Source organism: Salmo salar, chromosome 27 (assembly GCF_965601325.2).
Source record: "Salmo salar chromosome 27, fSalSal1, whole genome shotgun sequence".
NCBI classification, from domain to species: Eukaryota; Metazoa; Chordata; class Actinopteri; order Salmoniformes; family Salmonidae; genus Salmo; species Salmo salar.
In genome coordinates this window covers 24,180,064-24,198,673 of record NC_138317.1, presented here as the reverse complement: position 1 = coordinate 24,198,673, position 18,610 = coordinate 24,180,064, and the positions used below count along the sequence as shown (strand labels likewise).

At 46.2% G+C, this 18,610-nt stretch overlaps 1 protein-coding gene across 1 annotated transcript in view; it reads left to right on the top strand.

Moving 5' to 3' along the window:
* The window catches only part of LOC106588717 (thrombospondin type-1 domain-containing protein 7A-like), a 165,408-nt gene that overhangs the window by 51,166 nt on the left and 95,632 nt on the right, over positions 1–18,610 (top strand). The window contains exons 2-3 of the mRNA XM_014177994.3: positions 13,127–14,201; positions 16,802–17,050. Of these exons, the coding sequence (XP_014033469.3) occupies positions 13,127–14,201; positions 16,802–17,050 (1,324 nt within the window). The remainder of the gene's footprint in view (positions 1–13,126; positions 14,202–16,801; positions 17,051–18,610) is intronic.

Genomic DNA, 18,610 nt, shown 5'->3' with positions numbered 1-18,610 from the left:
AAAGATACATGACCAGTAATCTGAGCCCCTGGAGTCATGTTTAATATAATGGCGTTATTTTTGTTTGTTTTTTTCGCATTGTTTGTAACTCATTTTGTACATAATGTTGTTGCTACCGTCTCATATGACCGAAAAGAGCTTCTGGACATCAGAACAGCGATTGCTCACCTCGAACTGGACAAAGATTTTTTCTTGAATGAGTCCGACGCAAAGGAAATACTGCTTTGTCGTGACAAGGCCCAAATCCCGTCATCTGCGTGAAGAAAAAGGGGGGGAGGGCGGGGTGACTTGTAAGAATTTTCAGACGAGTAGGTAAACCACCACTGCCTTCCGTATTATTGGCCAACATGCAATCATTGGAAAACAAACTGGACGATCTACGATTAAGACTATCCTACCAGCGGGACATTAAAAACGGTAATATCATATGTTTCGCAGAAGCGTGGCTAAATGACGACACAGATCATATAGAGCTGGCTGGTTCAGCAGGACAGAACAGCTACATCTGGTAAGATGAGGGGTGGGGGTGTGTGTCTATTTGTCAATAACTCCTGGTGCGCAATGTCTAAAATTAAAGAAGTCTCGAGTTATTGTCCGCCTAAAGGTAGAATACCTTATGATAAGCTGTAGATCACTCTATCTACCAAGAGAGTACTCACATATATTATTCGTAGCCATCTATTTACCACCACAAACCGATGTTGGCACTAAGGCCACACTCCACGAGCTGTATAAGGCCATAAGCAAACAAGAAAATGCTCATCCAGAAGCGGTGCTCTTAGTGGCCGGGGACTTCAATGCAGGCAAATTTAAATTTGTTTTACTACCATCATGTCACATGTGCAACCAGAGGATAAAAAAAACTCTAGACCACCATTAATCCACACACAGACACAAATACAAAGCTCTCCCTCACCCTCTATTTGACAAATATGACCATAATTCTATCCTGATTCCTGCTTGCTCAATACAGAAGTGGTCAGATGACCCGGATGCTACGCTACGGGACTATTTTGCTCGCACAGACTGGAATATGTTCCGGTTTTCATCCAATGGCAATGAGGAGTATACCACCTCAGTCACCGGCTTAATCAATAAGTGCATCGACGACGTGGTCCCCACAGTGACTGTACGTACATATCCAAACCAGAAGCCATGGATTACAGGTAACATCCTCACCGTGCTAAAGGCTAGAGCTGCCGCTTTCAAGGAGTGGGACACAAATCTGGACACTTACAAGAAATCCCGCTATGCCCTCAGACGAACCATCAAACAGGCAAAGTGTCAATACAGGACCAAGATTGAATCCTCCATCAGCTCTGATGCTCGTCAGATGTGGCAGGGCTTGACAACTATTATTAACTACAAAAGGAAACCCTGTTGTGAGCTGCCCAGTGACGCGAGCAGACCTGACAAGCTAAATGCCTTTTATGCTCGCTTCAAGGCAAGCAACACTGAAGCATGCATGAGAGCACCAGCTGCTCTGCACAACTGTGTGATCACGCACTCCCCAGATCCTCAAAAAGTTCTACAACTTCACAATCGAGAGCATCCTGACCGGTTGCATCACCGCCTGGTATGGCAACTGCTCGGCATCTGACCGTAAGGGGCTACAGAGGGTAGTGCATATGGCCCGGTACATCACTGGGGCCAAGCTTCCTGACATCCAGGACCTATATATTAGGTGGTGTCAGAGGAAAGGCCAAGAAATTGGCAAAGACACAAGTCACCCAAGCGGTACCGAAGCGCCAAGTCTAGGACCAAAAGGTTCCTTAACAGCTTCTACCCCCAAGCCATAAGACTACTGAACAATTAATCAAATGGCCACCAGGAGTATTTACATTGACCCCCCACCCCCTTTGTTTTTACACTGCTGCTACTAGTTGTTTATTATCTATGCATATTAACTTTACAAATTACCTCAACGAACCTGTACCCACGCACATTGACTTGGTAGCGGTAACCCTTGTAAATAGCCTCGTTATTGTTATGACATTTTCTTGTATTACCTTTTGATTTGTTTAATTAAAAAAATTATATAAACAATTTCTTGAACTGTATTGTTGGTTAAGGGCTTCTAAGTAAGTATTTCACGGTATTTAATTGTTTTTATTTTTTTATTTAACCTTTATTTAACCAGGTAGGCTAGTTGAGAACAAGTTCTCATTTGCAACTGCGACCTGGCCAAGATAAAGCAAAGCAGTTCGACACATACAACAACACAGAGTTACACATGGAATTAACAAACATACAATTAATAATACAGTAGAAAGATCTATGTACAGCATGTGCTAATGAGGTAGGATAAGAAAGGTAAGGCAATAAATAGGCCATGGTGGCAAATTAATTACAATATAGCAATTAAACACTGGAATAGTAGGATGTGCAGAAGATGAATGTGCAAGTTGAGATACTGGGGTGCAAAGGAGCCAGATAAATAAATAAATACAGTATGGGGATGAGGTAGATTGGATGGGCTATTTACAGATGAGCTATTTACAGGTGCAGTGATCTGTGAGCTGCTCTGACAGCTGGTGCTTAAAGCTAGTGAGGGAGGTAAGAGTCTCCAACTTCAGAGATTTTTGCAGTTCGTTCCAGTCATTGGCAGCAGAGAACTGGAAGGAGAGGCGGCCAAAGGAAGAATTGGCTTTGGGGGTGACCAGAGAGATATACCTGCTGGAGCGCGTGCTACGGGTGGGTGCTGTTATGGTGACCAGTGAGCTGAGATAAGGCGGGGCTTTACCTAGCAGAGACTTGTAGATGACCTGGAGCCAGTGGGTTTGGCGACGAGTATGAAGCTAGGGCCAGCCAACGAGAGCATACAGGTTGCAGGGGTGAGGAGTATATGGGGTATTGGTGACAAAATGGATGGCACTGTGGTAGACTGCATCCAATTTGTTGAGTAGAGTGTTGGAGGCTATTTTGTAAATGACATCGCCGAAGTCGAGGATCGGTAGGATGGTCAGTTTTACGAGGGTATGTTTGGCAGCATGAGTGAAGGATGCTTTGTTGCGAAATAGGAAGCCGATTCTAGATTTAATTTTGGATTGGAGATGTTTAATGTGAGTCTGGAAGGAGATGTTTACAGTCTAACCAGACACCTAGGTATTTGTAGTTGTCCACATATTCTAAGTCAGAACCGTCCAGGGTAGTGATGCTAGACGGGCGGGCAGGTGCGGGCAGCGAATGGTTGAAGAGCATGCATTTAGTTTTACTTGCATTCAGGATCAGTTGGACGCCACGGAAGGAGAGTTGTATGGCATTGAAGCTCATCTGGAGGTTAGTTAAAACACAGTGTCCAACGAAGGGCCAGAGGTATACAGAATGGTGTCGTCTGCGTAGAGGTGGATCAAAGAATCACCAGCAGCGAGAGCGACATCATTGATGTATACAGAGAAGAGAGTCGGCCCGAGAATTGAACCCTGTGGCACCCCCATAGAGACTGCCAGAGGTCCGGACAACAGGCACTCCGATTTGACATACTGAACTCTATCGGAGAAGTAGTTGGTGAACCAAGCGAGGCAATCATTTGAGAAACCAAGGCTGTTGAGTCAGCCAATAAGAATGTTGTGATTGACATAGTCGAAAGCCTTAGCCAGGTCGATGAATACGGCTGCTCAGTAATGTCTCTTATCGATGGTGGTTATGATATCGTTTAGGACCTTGAGCATGGCTGAGGTGCACCCATGACCAGCTCTGAAACCAGATTGCATAGCGGAGAAGGTACGGTGAGATTCGAAATGGTCGGTTATCTGTTTGTTAACTTGGCTTTCAAAGACCTTAGAAAGGCAGGGTAGAATATATATATGTCTGTAGCAGTTTGGGTCTAGAGTGTCTCCCCCTTTGAAGAGGGGGATGACCGCGGCAGCTTTCCAATCTATGGGAATCTCAGACGATATGAAAGAGAGGTTGAATAGGCTAGTAATAGGGGTTGCAACAATTTCGGCAGATAATTTTAGAAAGAGAGGGTCCAGATTTTCTAGCTGATTTGTAGGGGTCCAGATTTTGCAGCTCTTTCAGAACATCAGCTATCTGGATTTGGGTGAAGGAGAAATGGTGTGGGTTTTGGCGGGTTGCTGTGGAGGGTGCCGGGCAGTTGACCGGGGTAGGGATAGCCAGGTGGAAAGCATGGCCAGCCGTAGAGAATGCTTATTGAAATTCTCAATTAAAGTGGATTTATCGGTTGTGACAGTGTTTCCTAGCCTCAGAGCAGTGGGCAGCTGGGAGGAGGTGCTCTTATTCTCCATGGACTTTACAGTGTCCCAGAACTTTTTTAAGTTTGTACTACAGGATACAAATTTCTGTTTGAAAAAGCTAGCCTTAGCTTTCCTAACTGCCTGTGCATATTTGTTCCTAACTTCCCTGAAAAGTTGCATATCACGGGGGCTATTTGATGCTAATGCAGAACGCCACAGGATGTTTTTTGTGCTGGTCATGGGCAGACAGGTCTGGAGTGAACCAAGGGCTATATCTGTTCCTGGTTCAACATTTTTTTAATGGAGCGTGCTTATTTAAGATGGTGAGGAAGGCACTTTTAAAGAATAACCAGAAATCCTCTACTGACGGGATGAGGTCAATGTCATTCCAGGATACCCCGGCCAGGTTGATTAGAAAGGCCTGTTCGCTGAAGTGTTTTAGGGAGCGTTTGACAGTGATGAGGTGTGGTCGTTTGACCGCAGACCCATTACGGATGCAGGCAATGAGGAGGTGATCGCTGAGATCTTGGTTGAAAACAGCAGAGGTGTATTTGGAGGGCAGGTTGGTTAGGATGATATCTATGAGGGTGCCCGTGTTTACGGGTTTGGGGTTGTACCTGGTAGGTTCATTGATAATTTGTGTGAGATTGAGGGAATCAAGCTTATATTGTAGGATGACCGGGGTGTTACGCATGTCCCAGTTTAGGTCACCTAGCAGCACGAGCTCAGAAGAAAGATGGGGGGCAATCAATTCACATATGGTGTCCAGGGCACAGCTAGGGGCAGAGGGTGGTCTATAGCAAGCGGCAACGGTGAGAGACTTGTTTCTAGAAAGGTGAATTTTTAGAAGTAGAAGCTCAAATTGTTTTGGTACAGACCTGGATAGTAAGACAGAACTCTGCAGGCTATCTCTGCAGTAGATTGCAACACCGCCCCCTTTGGCAGTTCTATCTTGGCGGAAAATGTTATAGTTAGGGATGGAAATTTCAGGGTTTTTAGTGGTTTTCTTAAGCCAGGATTCAGACACGGCTAAGACACCGGGTTGGCAGAATGTGCTAAAGCAGTGAATAAAGCAAACTTAGGGAGTAGGCTTCTAATGTTAACATGTATGAAACCAAGGCTTTTACGGTTACAGACGTCAACAAATGAGAGCACCTGGGGAGTAGGAGTGGAGCTAGGCACTGCAGGTCCTGGATTAACCTCTATATCACCAGAGGAACAGAGGAGAAGTAGGAGAAGGGTACGGCTAAAGGCTATAAGAGCTGGCTATCTAGCACGTTTGGAACAGAGAGTAGTAAAGGGAGCAGACAAAGGTATGGTAGGAAGAGAGTACTTTGGAGGTAAACCTAGGCATTGAGTAATGATGAGATAGATATAGTCTCCAGAGATGTTTAAACCAGGTGATGTCATCGCATATGTGGGAGGTGGAACAACATGGTTGCTTAAGGCATATTGAGCAGGGCTAGAGGCTCTACAGTGAAATGAGACAGTAATCACTAACCAGGACAGTAATGGACAAGGCATATTGATATTAGGTTAGAGGCATGCGTAGCCAAGTGACCATATGGGTCCAGTGAGTGGTTGGGCTGGCTGGGAACACGGCGATTCAGACAGTTAGCAGGCCAGGGATAGCAAGCTAGCAGTTAGCAGGCCGGGGCTAGCAAGCTAGCATAAGGGCCTTTAAGGGATGTCGCGACGGGGAAAGTCTGTTTTTGCCTCCTTGTGCGGTGACGTCAATAGACCAGTCGTGGAATTAGTAGGGTTCCAAGTAGCAGAGGGGTTCAAGTCCAATTGGCAAAATGGGTATAGTGGTCCAAGAAACTGGCCAATGGATCAGCAAACAGTCCAATATGCTATAGATAGCTAGCTAGCAGAATGGGCCTTCAGGGGACATCGCGCCTGAGGGGCCTGCTGGGATCCTCAGGCAGATTATGTCGGTATTCCAGTTGTGAAGGATCGTCGGGGTTCCGTGCCCCGTACCGGCAGTAGAAGGGTTCCGGATATTGTAGCCGAGGAGTGGGCTTCAGGAGATGGGTCTAGCATGGGCTAGCTCCAGGCTGGTTGGTGCTTGCTCCGGGACGGAAACGTTAGCCAGGAGTAGTCAACCCGGGTTGCGGTTAGCTAGCTGCCATGATCCAGATGAAAAGGTTCAGAGTTTGCGGTAGGAATCCGGGGATATGGAGAGAAAAATAGGTCTGGTATGATCTGGGTTGAAACGCGTTGTACGAACTGGCGAGTGCTTTCCGAGCTAAAGGTTAGCTGATGACCGCTAGCAGTGGTTAGCTGACTGATAACTGATAGTGGGTAGCTAGTTAGCTAGCTAGCCTCAGTTGCGGTATTCCAGTTCGTAGGTAAATAGAAATACTTTAGAAAAAACCCCAGATCCACACCACATTGGGTGAGGCGGGTTGCAGGAGAGTATTTTGAAGTTGAGGTTAAGGAAAAATATTAAAAAGAATGCGAAGAAAAATATATAAAAATATATATACATGGGACGAGACAAAGACAAAGACGTCTGACTGCTATGCCATCTTGGACATCTTTAAGTATGATCTACATCTGTTGTAATTTGGCGCATGTGACAAATAAAATAGTATTTTATTTAATGATTTTATTTTATTTAATGACTACATAGTTTCAGACTGATTGTCCTGTCTTCGTGCCTGTCTGGGGTGCTTTATTGTGTGGTCAGTTAGATGTTATGGTACAATTCTTTTAGGGTCTGATTTCCAGAAAGCCTATTTCTGACAGAGCTATACTTAACCTGTGTCTGGGAAACCCTCTTTATGGATATAGAAACAACGTCTGGTGGGGATGCTTTTACTGATGCCTTAACACAAAAGCTTTACAACATGCTGTCATTTGGTTCAAATGTTGTCTGAGAAACTGCGTAAAGCTTTCCTTCATAAACAGAGCTAGTCTTCTCTTAGCACGCCATCAAAACCACCACTATGAGAACCAGGAAGAGAACCAGGAAGAGAACCACTATGAGAACCAGGAAGAGAACCAGGAAGAGAACCACGAAGAGAACCACGAAGAGAACAATACAATGTCCTGTCCATTTACACATTGACTCTTTCATTTTCCTTCATTTACACACTCCCCCTTTTCATTTGATCAATCCTGTTGGAGATCAAAGTGCTGAATCACTGTGTGATTCAACCACCGCTCAGACAACAGGTGACCTGGAAGTAGGTCACTCAACCACAGAAGGTCATCTCAGAGAGAACAAATTGAAAGAGAGAGGGAGAGGGAATGGGAGAGATAGAGAGAGGAGGAAAGGGAGGGACAGGGAGAGGAAGATAAATATAGTTGCTCCTCTATTGGAGGAAGATCTGAGCAGATGTTTCTGTCCTATGAGGTTGTGTTTCTGGCGTAAGCACACTAATACCTGGGGCCTCGACGTTCTCAGTTTGTGCTTTAGGGTCGGGAAGCTATCCCTTGTTTCCATTTTAATGGAAATGATGGACATAACATCGTCTCCACATGGCGACATGAAGTAAATGGTTAATCTGAAATCCCTGACCTTTTCACAGTTTCTTTATCATAGGCGTGTGTTCAGCATTCAGTATGAATACAGATTGACTAGCCTGATGGGGTTCCCCATTTCCCCCCGTTTTCCCATCTTCTCAATCCATACCCTATGGTGAGACACACAAATGAACGCACATGCATGTGCGCGCACGCACGCACGCACGAAAGCACGCACGCACGCACGCACGCACGCACGCACGCACGCACGCACACACACACACACACACACACACACACACACACACACACACACACACACACACACACACACACACACACACACACACACACACACACACACACACACACACACACACACGCACACACACGCCTCCACCCAAACCCTCTGGTGGGGTGCAACACCTCACACTGCTTTCCATTTCCCTGGTAAATGCCACCGCCTGTCCTCTACCAGGCACCATGGGAGAGAGGGATAGGCGGAGAAGTGAGGGATGGAGAGAGGGGAGAGGGACATATAAAAGTCATCCCATTACTGGGGCTGAATTTTCACACTGATCCAATTTTTTTAGCTGTCAAGAAAGCAACTGAGGAAATAAGCATGTCCCTCTCTCTTTCTTTCTCTCTCTCTCTCTCTCTCTCTCGCTTTCTCTCTCTCTCTCTCTCTCTCTCTCTCTCTCTCACTTGCTCTCTTTCAGTCTGTCTTTCTCTCTCTCCTCTCTTCCCTCCCTTTCTCTCTCTTGCCCTTCTCTCCCTCTCTCTCCTTCCCCCTAGTCTCTCCCCTCCTCCTTTCCTTCCCCCCAGTCTATCCCCTCCTCCTCTCCTTCCCCCTAGTCTCTCCCCTCCTCTTCTCCTTCCCCCCAGTCTCTCCCCTCCTCCTCTCCTTCCCCCAGTCTCTCCCCTCCTCCTCTCCTTCCCCCCAGTCTCTCCCCTCCTGTGGAAGCACAACGAGGAAGCACAACGAGGGCCTCGGTTCATCATCTTATCAGTGAATAACAGGGTGTTGAGACACCAGCATTACAGCCTGTTACAGCCTGTCTCCAAAGGCAGAAAAACATCACTTACTTCCCTCAAAAGATGACCTTCTCCCTCCTATCGATTCAAAGCTGTCTGCAGAGAGAGGGGGATTAAAACGAATAAACAAATAAAAGGATCGTGAGTAATTGATTTGTCTGGTGATACAAAATGCGATAGCGTGGCAGGAAAATAACTGCTGAGGGTAATGACTGGGGTGTGTGAGCAGCAGAGGGGAATGTAATTTGCAATGATTAAAGCTGTGTGTGGTGTGTTACTGGAAAGGCAGAGAAACACAGAGCTAAGTCAGGATTGTGTGTGTGTGTGTGTGTGTGTGTGTGTGTGTGTGTGTGTGTGTGTGTGTGTGTGTGTGTGTGTGTGTGTGTGTGTGTGTGTGTGTGTGTGTGTGTGTGTGTGTGTGTGTGTGTGTGTGTGTGTGTGTGTGGTGATGGTGGGGAAGATGAGTGTACTTATAGCCACGCAAACATTAGGGCCCTAGGGCTGTGGATCTAAGGACTGGTACATGGCCCAATAATTGGCTTTTCTCACTCACTCACTCACTCACTCACTCACTCACTCACTCACTCACTCACTCACTCACTCACTCACTCACTCACTCACTCACTCACTCACTCACTCACTCACTCACTCACTCACTCACTCACTCACTCACTCACTCTCTCTACATCATCATCCATCTCTCTTCACAATAGGCTCCTCTCCCCCCTCCTCTCTCTCTCTATTTCGGTATTTGCCTTTCAAACTAACCGTCAATCTCTCACATCGCCACTTCTCTTCTTTCTTTCTCTTTCGCTAACGTGTTCTATGTTGGTCCCCCTGGGGTGGGTGTTTCTGGTTGGTCCCCCTGGGGTGGGTGTTTCTGGTTGGTCCCCCTGGGGTGGGTGTTTCTGGTTGGTCCCCCTGGGGTGGGTGTTTCTGGTTGGTCCCCCTGGGGTGGGTGTTTCTGGTTGGTCCCCCTGGGGTGGGTGTTTCTGGTTGGTCCCCCTGGGGTGGGTGTTTCTGGTTGGTCCCCCTGGGGTGGGTGTTTCTGGTTGGTCCCCCTGGGGTGGGTGTTTCTGGTTGGTCCCCCTGGGGTGGGTGTTTCTGGTTGGTCCCCCTGGGGTGTGTGTTCTGTGTTGGCCCCCCTGGGGTGGGTGTTCTAAGGGGGGCTTGAAGAGCGGGGTTTGGCTGATGTATCACACCCCTTGTTCCCCTCCTCTACATTGTTAGAGGGCCCTTATTTCCTCCTGGCTGCTCTCAGTGGTTGACAGGGGACGCAGGTGTGTGTGTGTGTGTGTGTGTGTGTGTGTGTGTGTGTGTGTGTGTGTGTGTGTGTGTGTGTGTGTGTGTGCATGTGTGGTTGTGTGATGGGGTGAAGCAGGTCAATTTGAACTGTTTTCCCCCACTCACTCCCCCTCTCTGTCATACTGTGGATAACCATATCACCCACTGACATGTTCATAAATTACTGTGAACACCTGCAGAGTGGGGAGCCTCTGAATCCAAAATCCCCCCCTCCACACACACACACACACACACACACACACACACACACACACACACACACACACACACACACACACACACACACACACACACACACAGCGCACACCCTTCCCCTGCGGAGGCTAATGTGTCACAGCTGTAACATGTTCTTGTTTAGAGAATAGAGTGCTGGGAATGCTTAAACCCCTTAGCTAATCAGATGCCTCTTTTGTCCTTTCTCTCAATTATGAAAATCAATTTAGTGTTGATTTCTTTGTGAAAAGGCCGGTCAAACGCGCTTTTCCCTCTCTTTCTAGCAAGGAGTATGTTACAATAGCAGCCATAAATGTGTATGTGCCTATGTATCTGAGTCTACGTGTTTACATATCTATATGTGTGGCTCAGTTGGTAGAGCATGGTGTTTGCAACGCCAGCGTTGTGGGTTTGATTCCCACGGGGGACCAGTACGGGGAAAAGATTTACATTTTACATTTACGTCATTTAGCAGACGCTCTTAACCAGAGCGACTTACAAATTATGTATGAAATGTATGCATTCACTACTGCAAGTCGCTCTGGATAAGAGCGTCTGCTAAATGACTAAAATTTTTATGTAAAAATATATATCTATGTGTCCATGAGTCCATGTGTCCATGAGTCCATGAGTTTATGAGTCCGTGAGTCCGTGAGTCCATGAGTCCATGTGTCCATGTGTCCATGTGTCCATGAGTCCATGAGTTTATGAGTCCATGTGTCCATGAGTCCATGAGTCCATGTGTCTGTTTATGTGTGCGTTTGTTTGTGTGTGTGTGTCTCAGCGGCAGCGGCAGGGCTGTCTGTTGTGTCGAAGGCAGTTTCTTGCTAGGTGTTATTGATGCGTATCGACCGGCCTCTCTCTCTGCTGCTAATTCAGGTGCTGCTCCTTCCACTGACATTTTCATCACCATGGCTGTGCTTTACTGAGTCAAGACATAAAGCACTGCTTAAAACAGCCCCTGTCCTCCTTCCTCAGTCCTCAGACTCCTCTCCTCTCCTCTCTTCTATCCTTCCGGCCCTGCTTGTCATGAATCACACATCCCAGGCTAGTCTATTCTATGTCAGGCAGATGTAGTGGCCTACATTGGAACTTTATCTAGTCTTCCCTGGTAGGAAACAGTCTTGTAGCATAATAGGGGGAACAGATTCTTGCTTGTGTCTGGTTTTCAGGTAGCCAAAGCGGATTGTGCAGCAATTTAAGCTTTTCATTCATAGAGAGTTCCCCTGTGCTGAACCTCAGGCAGTCAATCAGTAGTAGTTTACCATGTGTGTATAATCAGGCATACAGCAAGACATGCAGACATACACAAATATGGAAAATGTATGAATCTCTTGGGGGAAATGATTACTTATGTCTTCTTGAAGTTATCTGACCCTTAAGACAACTCCCAAACGACAAACCCAGGTTGACTCCTTCAGCTTTCAGCTCTTAGCTTTGCTTCCTTTGTGATTCCTCCCCCTGTAGGCTACACTCACCCTTGCCTGGTCCCAGATCTGTTATGCCTACTCCTCTGGTTGTTATTATGCCTTGTTACACAGCAATAACTGATCTGGGACCAGGATTCAGTAAACCCCCAGGCTGTGTCCTTGTTACAACAGCCGGCACTCCTCCCTGGCTCTGCTTAGATAGATCACTGGGACACCAGAGAGGAGGGGAGATGCGGGGGAAAAGAAGGGGGTGGATGGGAGAGCCCGTGGTAGTTCATTGAGCTAGGAGGAGGATACCTCTGACTCTGACCCACTTCTGTAATACAGATTCCTCTGAGCAGCTTGCCCTCTCACACAGTAAACTATGAAGGCTCTCACTCCTAGCCTCAGCTTTCAGAAAGGCAGGCAGCCCAATCCAGCAGCAGCACTGCAAGCTGCTCAATCCAACAACATAAAACAGAGCTCAAATAAACTAGCGAAGGGCCCTCCCCACCGCTAATCCTCACTGATAGAATAGTAGGGCTGTCCTTCAGCACCACAAGATGGGCCCACATTGCAGTGAATCCTATCCAGCCGGAGATTGGCGGAGCTGTCCTTTCAGCACCTCAAACACAAGCACATCAGCGCTGGTGATGTCATGGGCTGATTGTACCATTATTAGAAGCCCTGCTCATCCTTCTTGCAGAATTGATAGAATGATTCACTGACTGTTTATGCTAGGGTAAGCCAGGTTAGGTTATTCCTCAGTGACCTCCCTCCCCACTATACCTTCCATCTTCCTCATTTCCTGGGAATATTGATCCAGTCAGAGTGGTAATGCTGCCCTGACTCTGGGCTCTCTGTCTGCCTGTCGTGTACCTACTTGGCATTTTATGCTCGAAGGGGATGTTTGCCTAGACCTTTAATTGCATTCTCATAAATCCTAGAGGAAGGAAGTATATCAGAAAATTGCACTTGGCGGAGTGATTTAATTGCAGTTGGCGGAGTGATTTGGAGGAGTGATTTGCCGGAGTGTGTGTGTGTGCGTTATTTATCAGGAAGTACTTATTCTTCCTCTACGAAGCACTTTGGTTGTTTCGGTTGGATGTGTAAACACATTACAGTTCTGTTGTCCTTAGAAGCACTTTAGAGACTTTGACTAATAGTCCTCTGGTATAGCAGCACTAGAGAGCTTGGTCTTCTGGGATTTCACGGGGCTTTGATTAACAGGAAAGTCATATGGCGAGATGATGCAAATTCCTTATAAACTGCCCTCCGACTTTTGACCAAGTCTTGAATGGCAACATTTAGACGGAACGATAGAAGGACTTTTACACAGTCTTCATAGTGATTCACTGCTGTACAGTAAAATCTGACAGTTAGGAGCTGAGTTACCTCCACAGTATGCTTTACATTTGGATAATATTCTGACTAACTGCTCTGATAGTACATTCTTCAGTTGAACTCCCTGTGACCTCACTGTCTCTGTTTCCCCAGGTCCATGGGGCCGGTGTATGGGCAGCGAGTGTGGCCCAGGGGGCAGCCAGAGCCGGGCAGTGTGGTGTGCCCACTCTGAAGGCTGGACCACCCTTCACACCAACTGTGACCAGGCCGAGCGCCCAGAGAACCAGCAGAGCTGCTTCCACGTTTGTGACTGGCACAAGGACCTGTATGACTGGCAGCTGGGCGCCTGGAATCAGTGCGTGCCTGTGTCCATGCGTAGCACCGGGGTGATCCAGCGGCCAGCCGTGTGTCTCCACGGCGAGGAGGGCATCCAGACACGTGAGGTGGGCTGCGTCCAGATAGCGGATGGCGTGCCAGCGGAGGATGTGGCGATTTGTGAATACTTTGAGCCCAAGCCCAGGCTGGAGCAGGCCTGTCTGATCCCGTGCCCACGGGACTGCGTGGTCTCCCAATTCACCCCATGGACTTCCTGTTCAAAAACGTGTGGCACGGGTCTTCAGAATCGTGTTCGTTTTGTCCTGGCGCCGCCCATGTTTGGGGGTTCGGCCTGCCCTAACCTGACAGAGTTCCAGACTTGTCAGCCAGGTCCCTGCGCGGGCCCAGAGAGCCTCTATAGTCTAAGGGTGGGATCCTGGGGTCCCTGCTCTGTACCCCTCCCTCGCACGGCCAGGCAGGCTCCAACTCTTAGTCAAGGTAAAGCTGTGGCTGTCCCTCGCCGGCTACGTAAAGGCAGAGAGGGTAAAGAGGGTAAAGAGGACAAAGAGGGCAGCGAGGTGCCCACCCCACGCCAGCCTCGTCTGAGTAAAGAAGAAAGGATGAAAAGAAAGGAGGAAAGAAAGGAGGGAAGAAAAGGCAGACAGGCAGCCAAAGAAGGACGCAGGAAAAACAAGGAAACAGTCAAGGAGCGGGTGAGAGAGCGGGTGAGAGAGCGGGCAAGGGTGAGGGGGAGGGGGAGGGTGAAAGACCCAGAGACCAAGGAGCTGATCAAAAATAAGAGGAACAGGAACAGACAGAACCGACAGGGAGGGAAGTTCTGGGACCTGCAGGTTGGATACCAGACCCGGGAGGTGACCTGTGTTCACAGGAGCGGCAATGCTGATGCACTCAGGTAAGTCGCACTTATAATTTATAGTCTGAGTTACAGGGCCTATAGAAAGTCTACACCCGCATTGGATTTCTTAACATTTTAATGTGTTACAAAGTGGGATAAAAAGGGATTTAATTGTGATTTTTTTGTCAACGATCTACAAAAATACACTAATGTCAATGTGGAAGATTTTATATATATATATATATATATATATATATATATATATATATATATATATATATATATATAGTACCAGTCAAAAGTTTGGACATAGCTACTCATTCAACGGTTTTTATTTTTATTTTTTTTAACTATTTTCTACATTGTAGAATAATACTGAAGACATCAAAACTATGAAATAACACAAATGGAATCATGCAGTAAACAAAAAAGTGTTAAACAAACCAAAATATATTTTATATTTGAGATTCTTCAAAGTAGCTACCCTTTGCCTTGATGACAGCTTTGCACACTTTTGGCATTCTATCAACCAGCATCACCCGGAATGATTTTCCAACAGTCTTGAAGGAGTTCCCACATATGCTGAGCACTTGTTGGCTGTTGGCTGTTTTTTCACTCTGCCATCCAACTCATCCCAAACCATCTCAATTGGGTTGAGGTTGGGTGATTGTGGAGGCCAGGTCATCTGATGCAGCAATCCAACACTCTCCTTCTTGGTCAAATATCCCTTATACAGCCTGGAGGTATGTGATAGTCCCAATAAGTGCAAACCAGATTGAATGGTGTATCACTGCAAAATGCTGTGGTAGCCATTCTGGTTAAGTGTGCCTTGAAATCTAAATAAATCGCTGACAGTGTCACCAGCAAAGCACCCCCACACCATCAAATCTCCTCCTCCATGCTTCACGGTGGGAACAACACATGCGGAGATTATCCGTTCACCTACTCTGCGTCTCACAAAGACATGGCGGTTGGAACAAAAAATCTAACATTTGGACTAATCAGACCAAAGGACAGATTTCAAACGGTCTAATGTCCATTGCTCATGTATCTTGGACCAAGCAAGTCCCTTCTTATTATTAGTGTCCTTTAGTAGTGGTTTCTTTGCAGCAATTTGTCCATGAAGGCCTGATTCACGCAGTCTCCTCTGAACAGTTGACTTTGAGATGTGTCTGTTACTTGAACTCTGTGAAGCATTTACTTGGACTGCAATTTCTAATGAACTTATTCTCTGCAGCAGAGGTAACTCTGGGTTTTCCTTTCCTGTGGCGGTCCTCATGAGAGCCAGTTTCATCATAGCCTTTGATGGTTTTTGCAACTGCACTTGAAGTAACTTTCAAAGTTCTTGAAATTTTCCGGATTGATTGACCTTCAGTAATGATAGACTGTAGTTTCTCTTTGCTAATTTGAGCTGTTCTTGCCATAATATGGTCTTGGTATTTTACTAAATAGGGCTATCTTCTGTATACCACCCCTACCTTGTCACAACACAACTGATTGGCTCAAACGCATTAAGAAGGAAAGAAATTCCACAAATTAACTTTCAACAAGGCACACCTGTTAATTGAAATTCATTCCAGGTGACTACCTCATGAAGCTGGTTGAGAGAATGCCAAGAGTGTTGAAAGGTGTCATAAATTCAAAGGGTGGCTACTTTCTGGAATCTCAAATATATGTTGATTTGTTTAACAATTTTTTTGGTTACTACATGATTCCATGTGTGTTATTTCATAGTTTTCATGTCTTCACTATTATTCTACAATGTAGAAAATAGTAAAAATAAAGAAAAACCCTTGAATGAGTAGGTGTGTCCAAACTTTTGACTGGTACTCTATATATCCCACTCTCTTAAAGGGATATGAATGCTTTTGTACATTTTGAAAGAAAAATTAGATGGTCGTGCATAGGGAGATAGTCAGAGAAAATCACAGATAACCACATTTATCATATTCCCATATCTTCAAGTAGAATATATTATATCTCTATGATCTAGGTCTATCCTAGGATTAATGTTGAGAATATGTGAATATTCCTCCTTCAAAGTGAGGAGTAATGTGGTGTTATTTTAGTTTTTTGGCTGATCTGAAGCACCACAAAGAGCCTTACCTGATCTGATACCAACAATGTACCAAATGGCAGGGGCTGAGAGTCATGTGTGTTTGCTGTTATAGAAGCTACAGTTGAAGTCGGAGGTTTACATACACTTAGGTTGGAGTCATTAAAACTTGTTTTTCAACCACTCCACAAATTTCTTGTTAACAAACTATAGTTTTGGCAAGTCGGTTAGGCCGTCTTCTTTGTGCATGACACAAGTAATTTTTCCAACAATTGTTTACAGACAGATTTTCACTTTTATAATTCACTGTATCACAATTCCAGTCGGTCAGAAGTGTATATACACTTCATACGTACAGTGCCTTTAAACATCTTGGAAAATTCCAGAAAATTATGTCATGACTTTAGAAGCTTCTGATAGGCTAATTGACATCATTTGAGTCAATTGGATGTGTACCTGTGGATGTATTTCAAGGCCTACCTTCAAACTCAGTGCCTCACAGACATGTTTGGCCTTATTTGAACACCTTGCCTCATTCCTTTGACCAAACAGCTTCACTGATACCTTTGTAATTAATGAACCTCTTGTCTCTTCCCTCCAGCCTGTGTTCTCAGGAGTCCCTACCAGTGACCTACCAGGCCTGCGTCCTGACCAAGGACTGTGAGGTGAGCGACTGGACCGACTGGTCGCCCTGCTCCAAGGACTGCTACGAGCTCAACGGGCCCATGGGCGAACACACACGCACACGCCGGGTACACCTGCTCCCCGTGGGAGGAGGGGCGGAGTGCCCCGAACTGGAGGAGAAGGAACCCTGCACCCCTCAGGGAGAAGGGGTACCCCCCTGCATCGTGTAAGTACTCTATCACCCAACGTTGAAAAAATGTGTGATTTCAATCTCTTATATGGATGTCTATGTTCATGAACAGTATAGGAATTGTGTTATTTGTATGCTGTACAGTGAATTTCCTCATGGGATGATAACTAAATTGTCCAATCCAAAAATGATGCCAACTCACATTGGTGCTCCGAAAACCATTGGAACACCTCAAAATGTCCGCCAATCAAGGATTGCAGATGATCAATTGAACTGCACTTCTACTCTGCAGGCTGGCTGACAGCTACAGTTACTCTCTCTCTAAAGTGCACTATGGGTAAGCTGCCTGTCTGCGCCCCTAAATAGCTTTGATGTCTAAAAACAATAAACACTTGCAGATAATGCACGGGATACTTATCCAGACAGGGCTGGTGTGTCTCTAACACTAAATGTGTATGTGCATAACCTAAATGGTTTGAGTCTGTGTTAAGTGATTAAGGTCATGTGGCTGGGAACGTTGGCTGGTTGCTGTGACGACGGTAGCTAAACCATCCAACACAACAGCAGTGGTGGTACTAAGAGCACTGGGGATTTAACACTAGGGGGAGGAGCCACAATAACAACCCCACTACTATTGGGCTGTGTCTTGTTTGGTATCTGCTGGCTTATTATTCACAGCCTGAGTGCGAACAAACCACAGACCTGAGTGGGTACAAACTACAGCCAGAATGGTGATGGTGAGGTGGGCATGTATTGACAAATATGAGTGACTTAGAGGTGGGTGAGATGCGGGGAGGTAAGAGATGGGTTTGGCTCAGTGTGTGGGGCGACGGTGCCATACAAGAGGGGGGCATATGAGGAGAGATGGAGAGAAAACAAACAGACCAAGCATTTGGCTCTTTGCCAGTGATGGAAGAAATGATGAATGGAGTGTGTCTAGGAAAGAGTCAGTCGGTCGGTGCGACGTCTAATCTGATCCCAATGCCACACACACACACACACACACACACACACACACACACACACACACACACACACACACACACACACACACACACACACACACACACACACACACACACACACACACCCCCGCACACGCACACGCCCTCTCACACACACACACAGATGGGCATGTTGACACACCATCACTTTCACACCCATTATGCAGTCATGTGCTGTGATGGCATGCATGTGTGTCCCCTTAAATTACTTCCTCCACCCGAACCTGTACAGCGCCATGTGGAACTATACTCCCCTGGTGTGGGGAGAAAGTAATTTCCTCAATCGGCTTTTTACACCTCTAGTCTGCTTGAGTGTTTTGGCCTGCAGTTGCTAGTAAGCTCGTTCTGCATGACAATAATTATTACATTGGGTTGAAAACTAAATTGTTACAGTGAGTTTACATGAGGACATCAGTCAGTCCATATTTTTTGTAAAACTGTGTACAGTAAGGTTAATATGCAGATCAGGACATAACCAATGTACTTACATCTTGTGAGCTTGGTCCCTGGGCTTCTTCCATGGGGTATTTTGTATAGGTTATGAGAAAATGTTTTGCTTTTTTTTGCCCCTAATAACGATGAAAGGAATAAA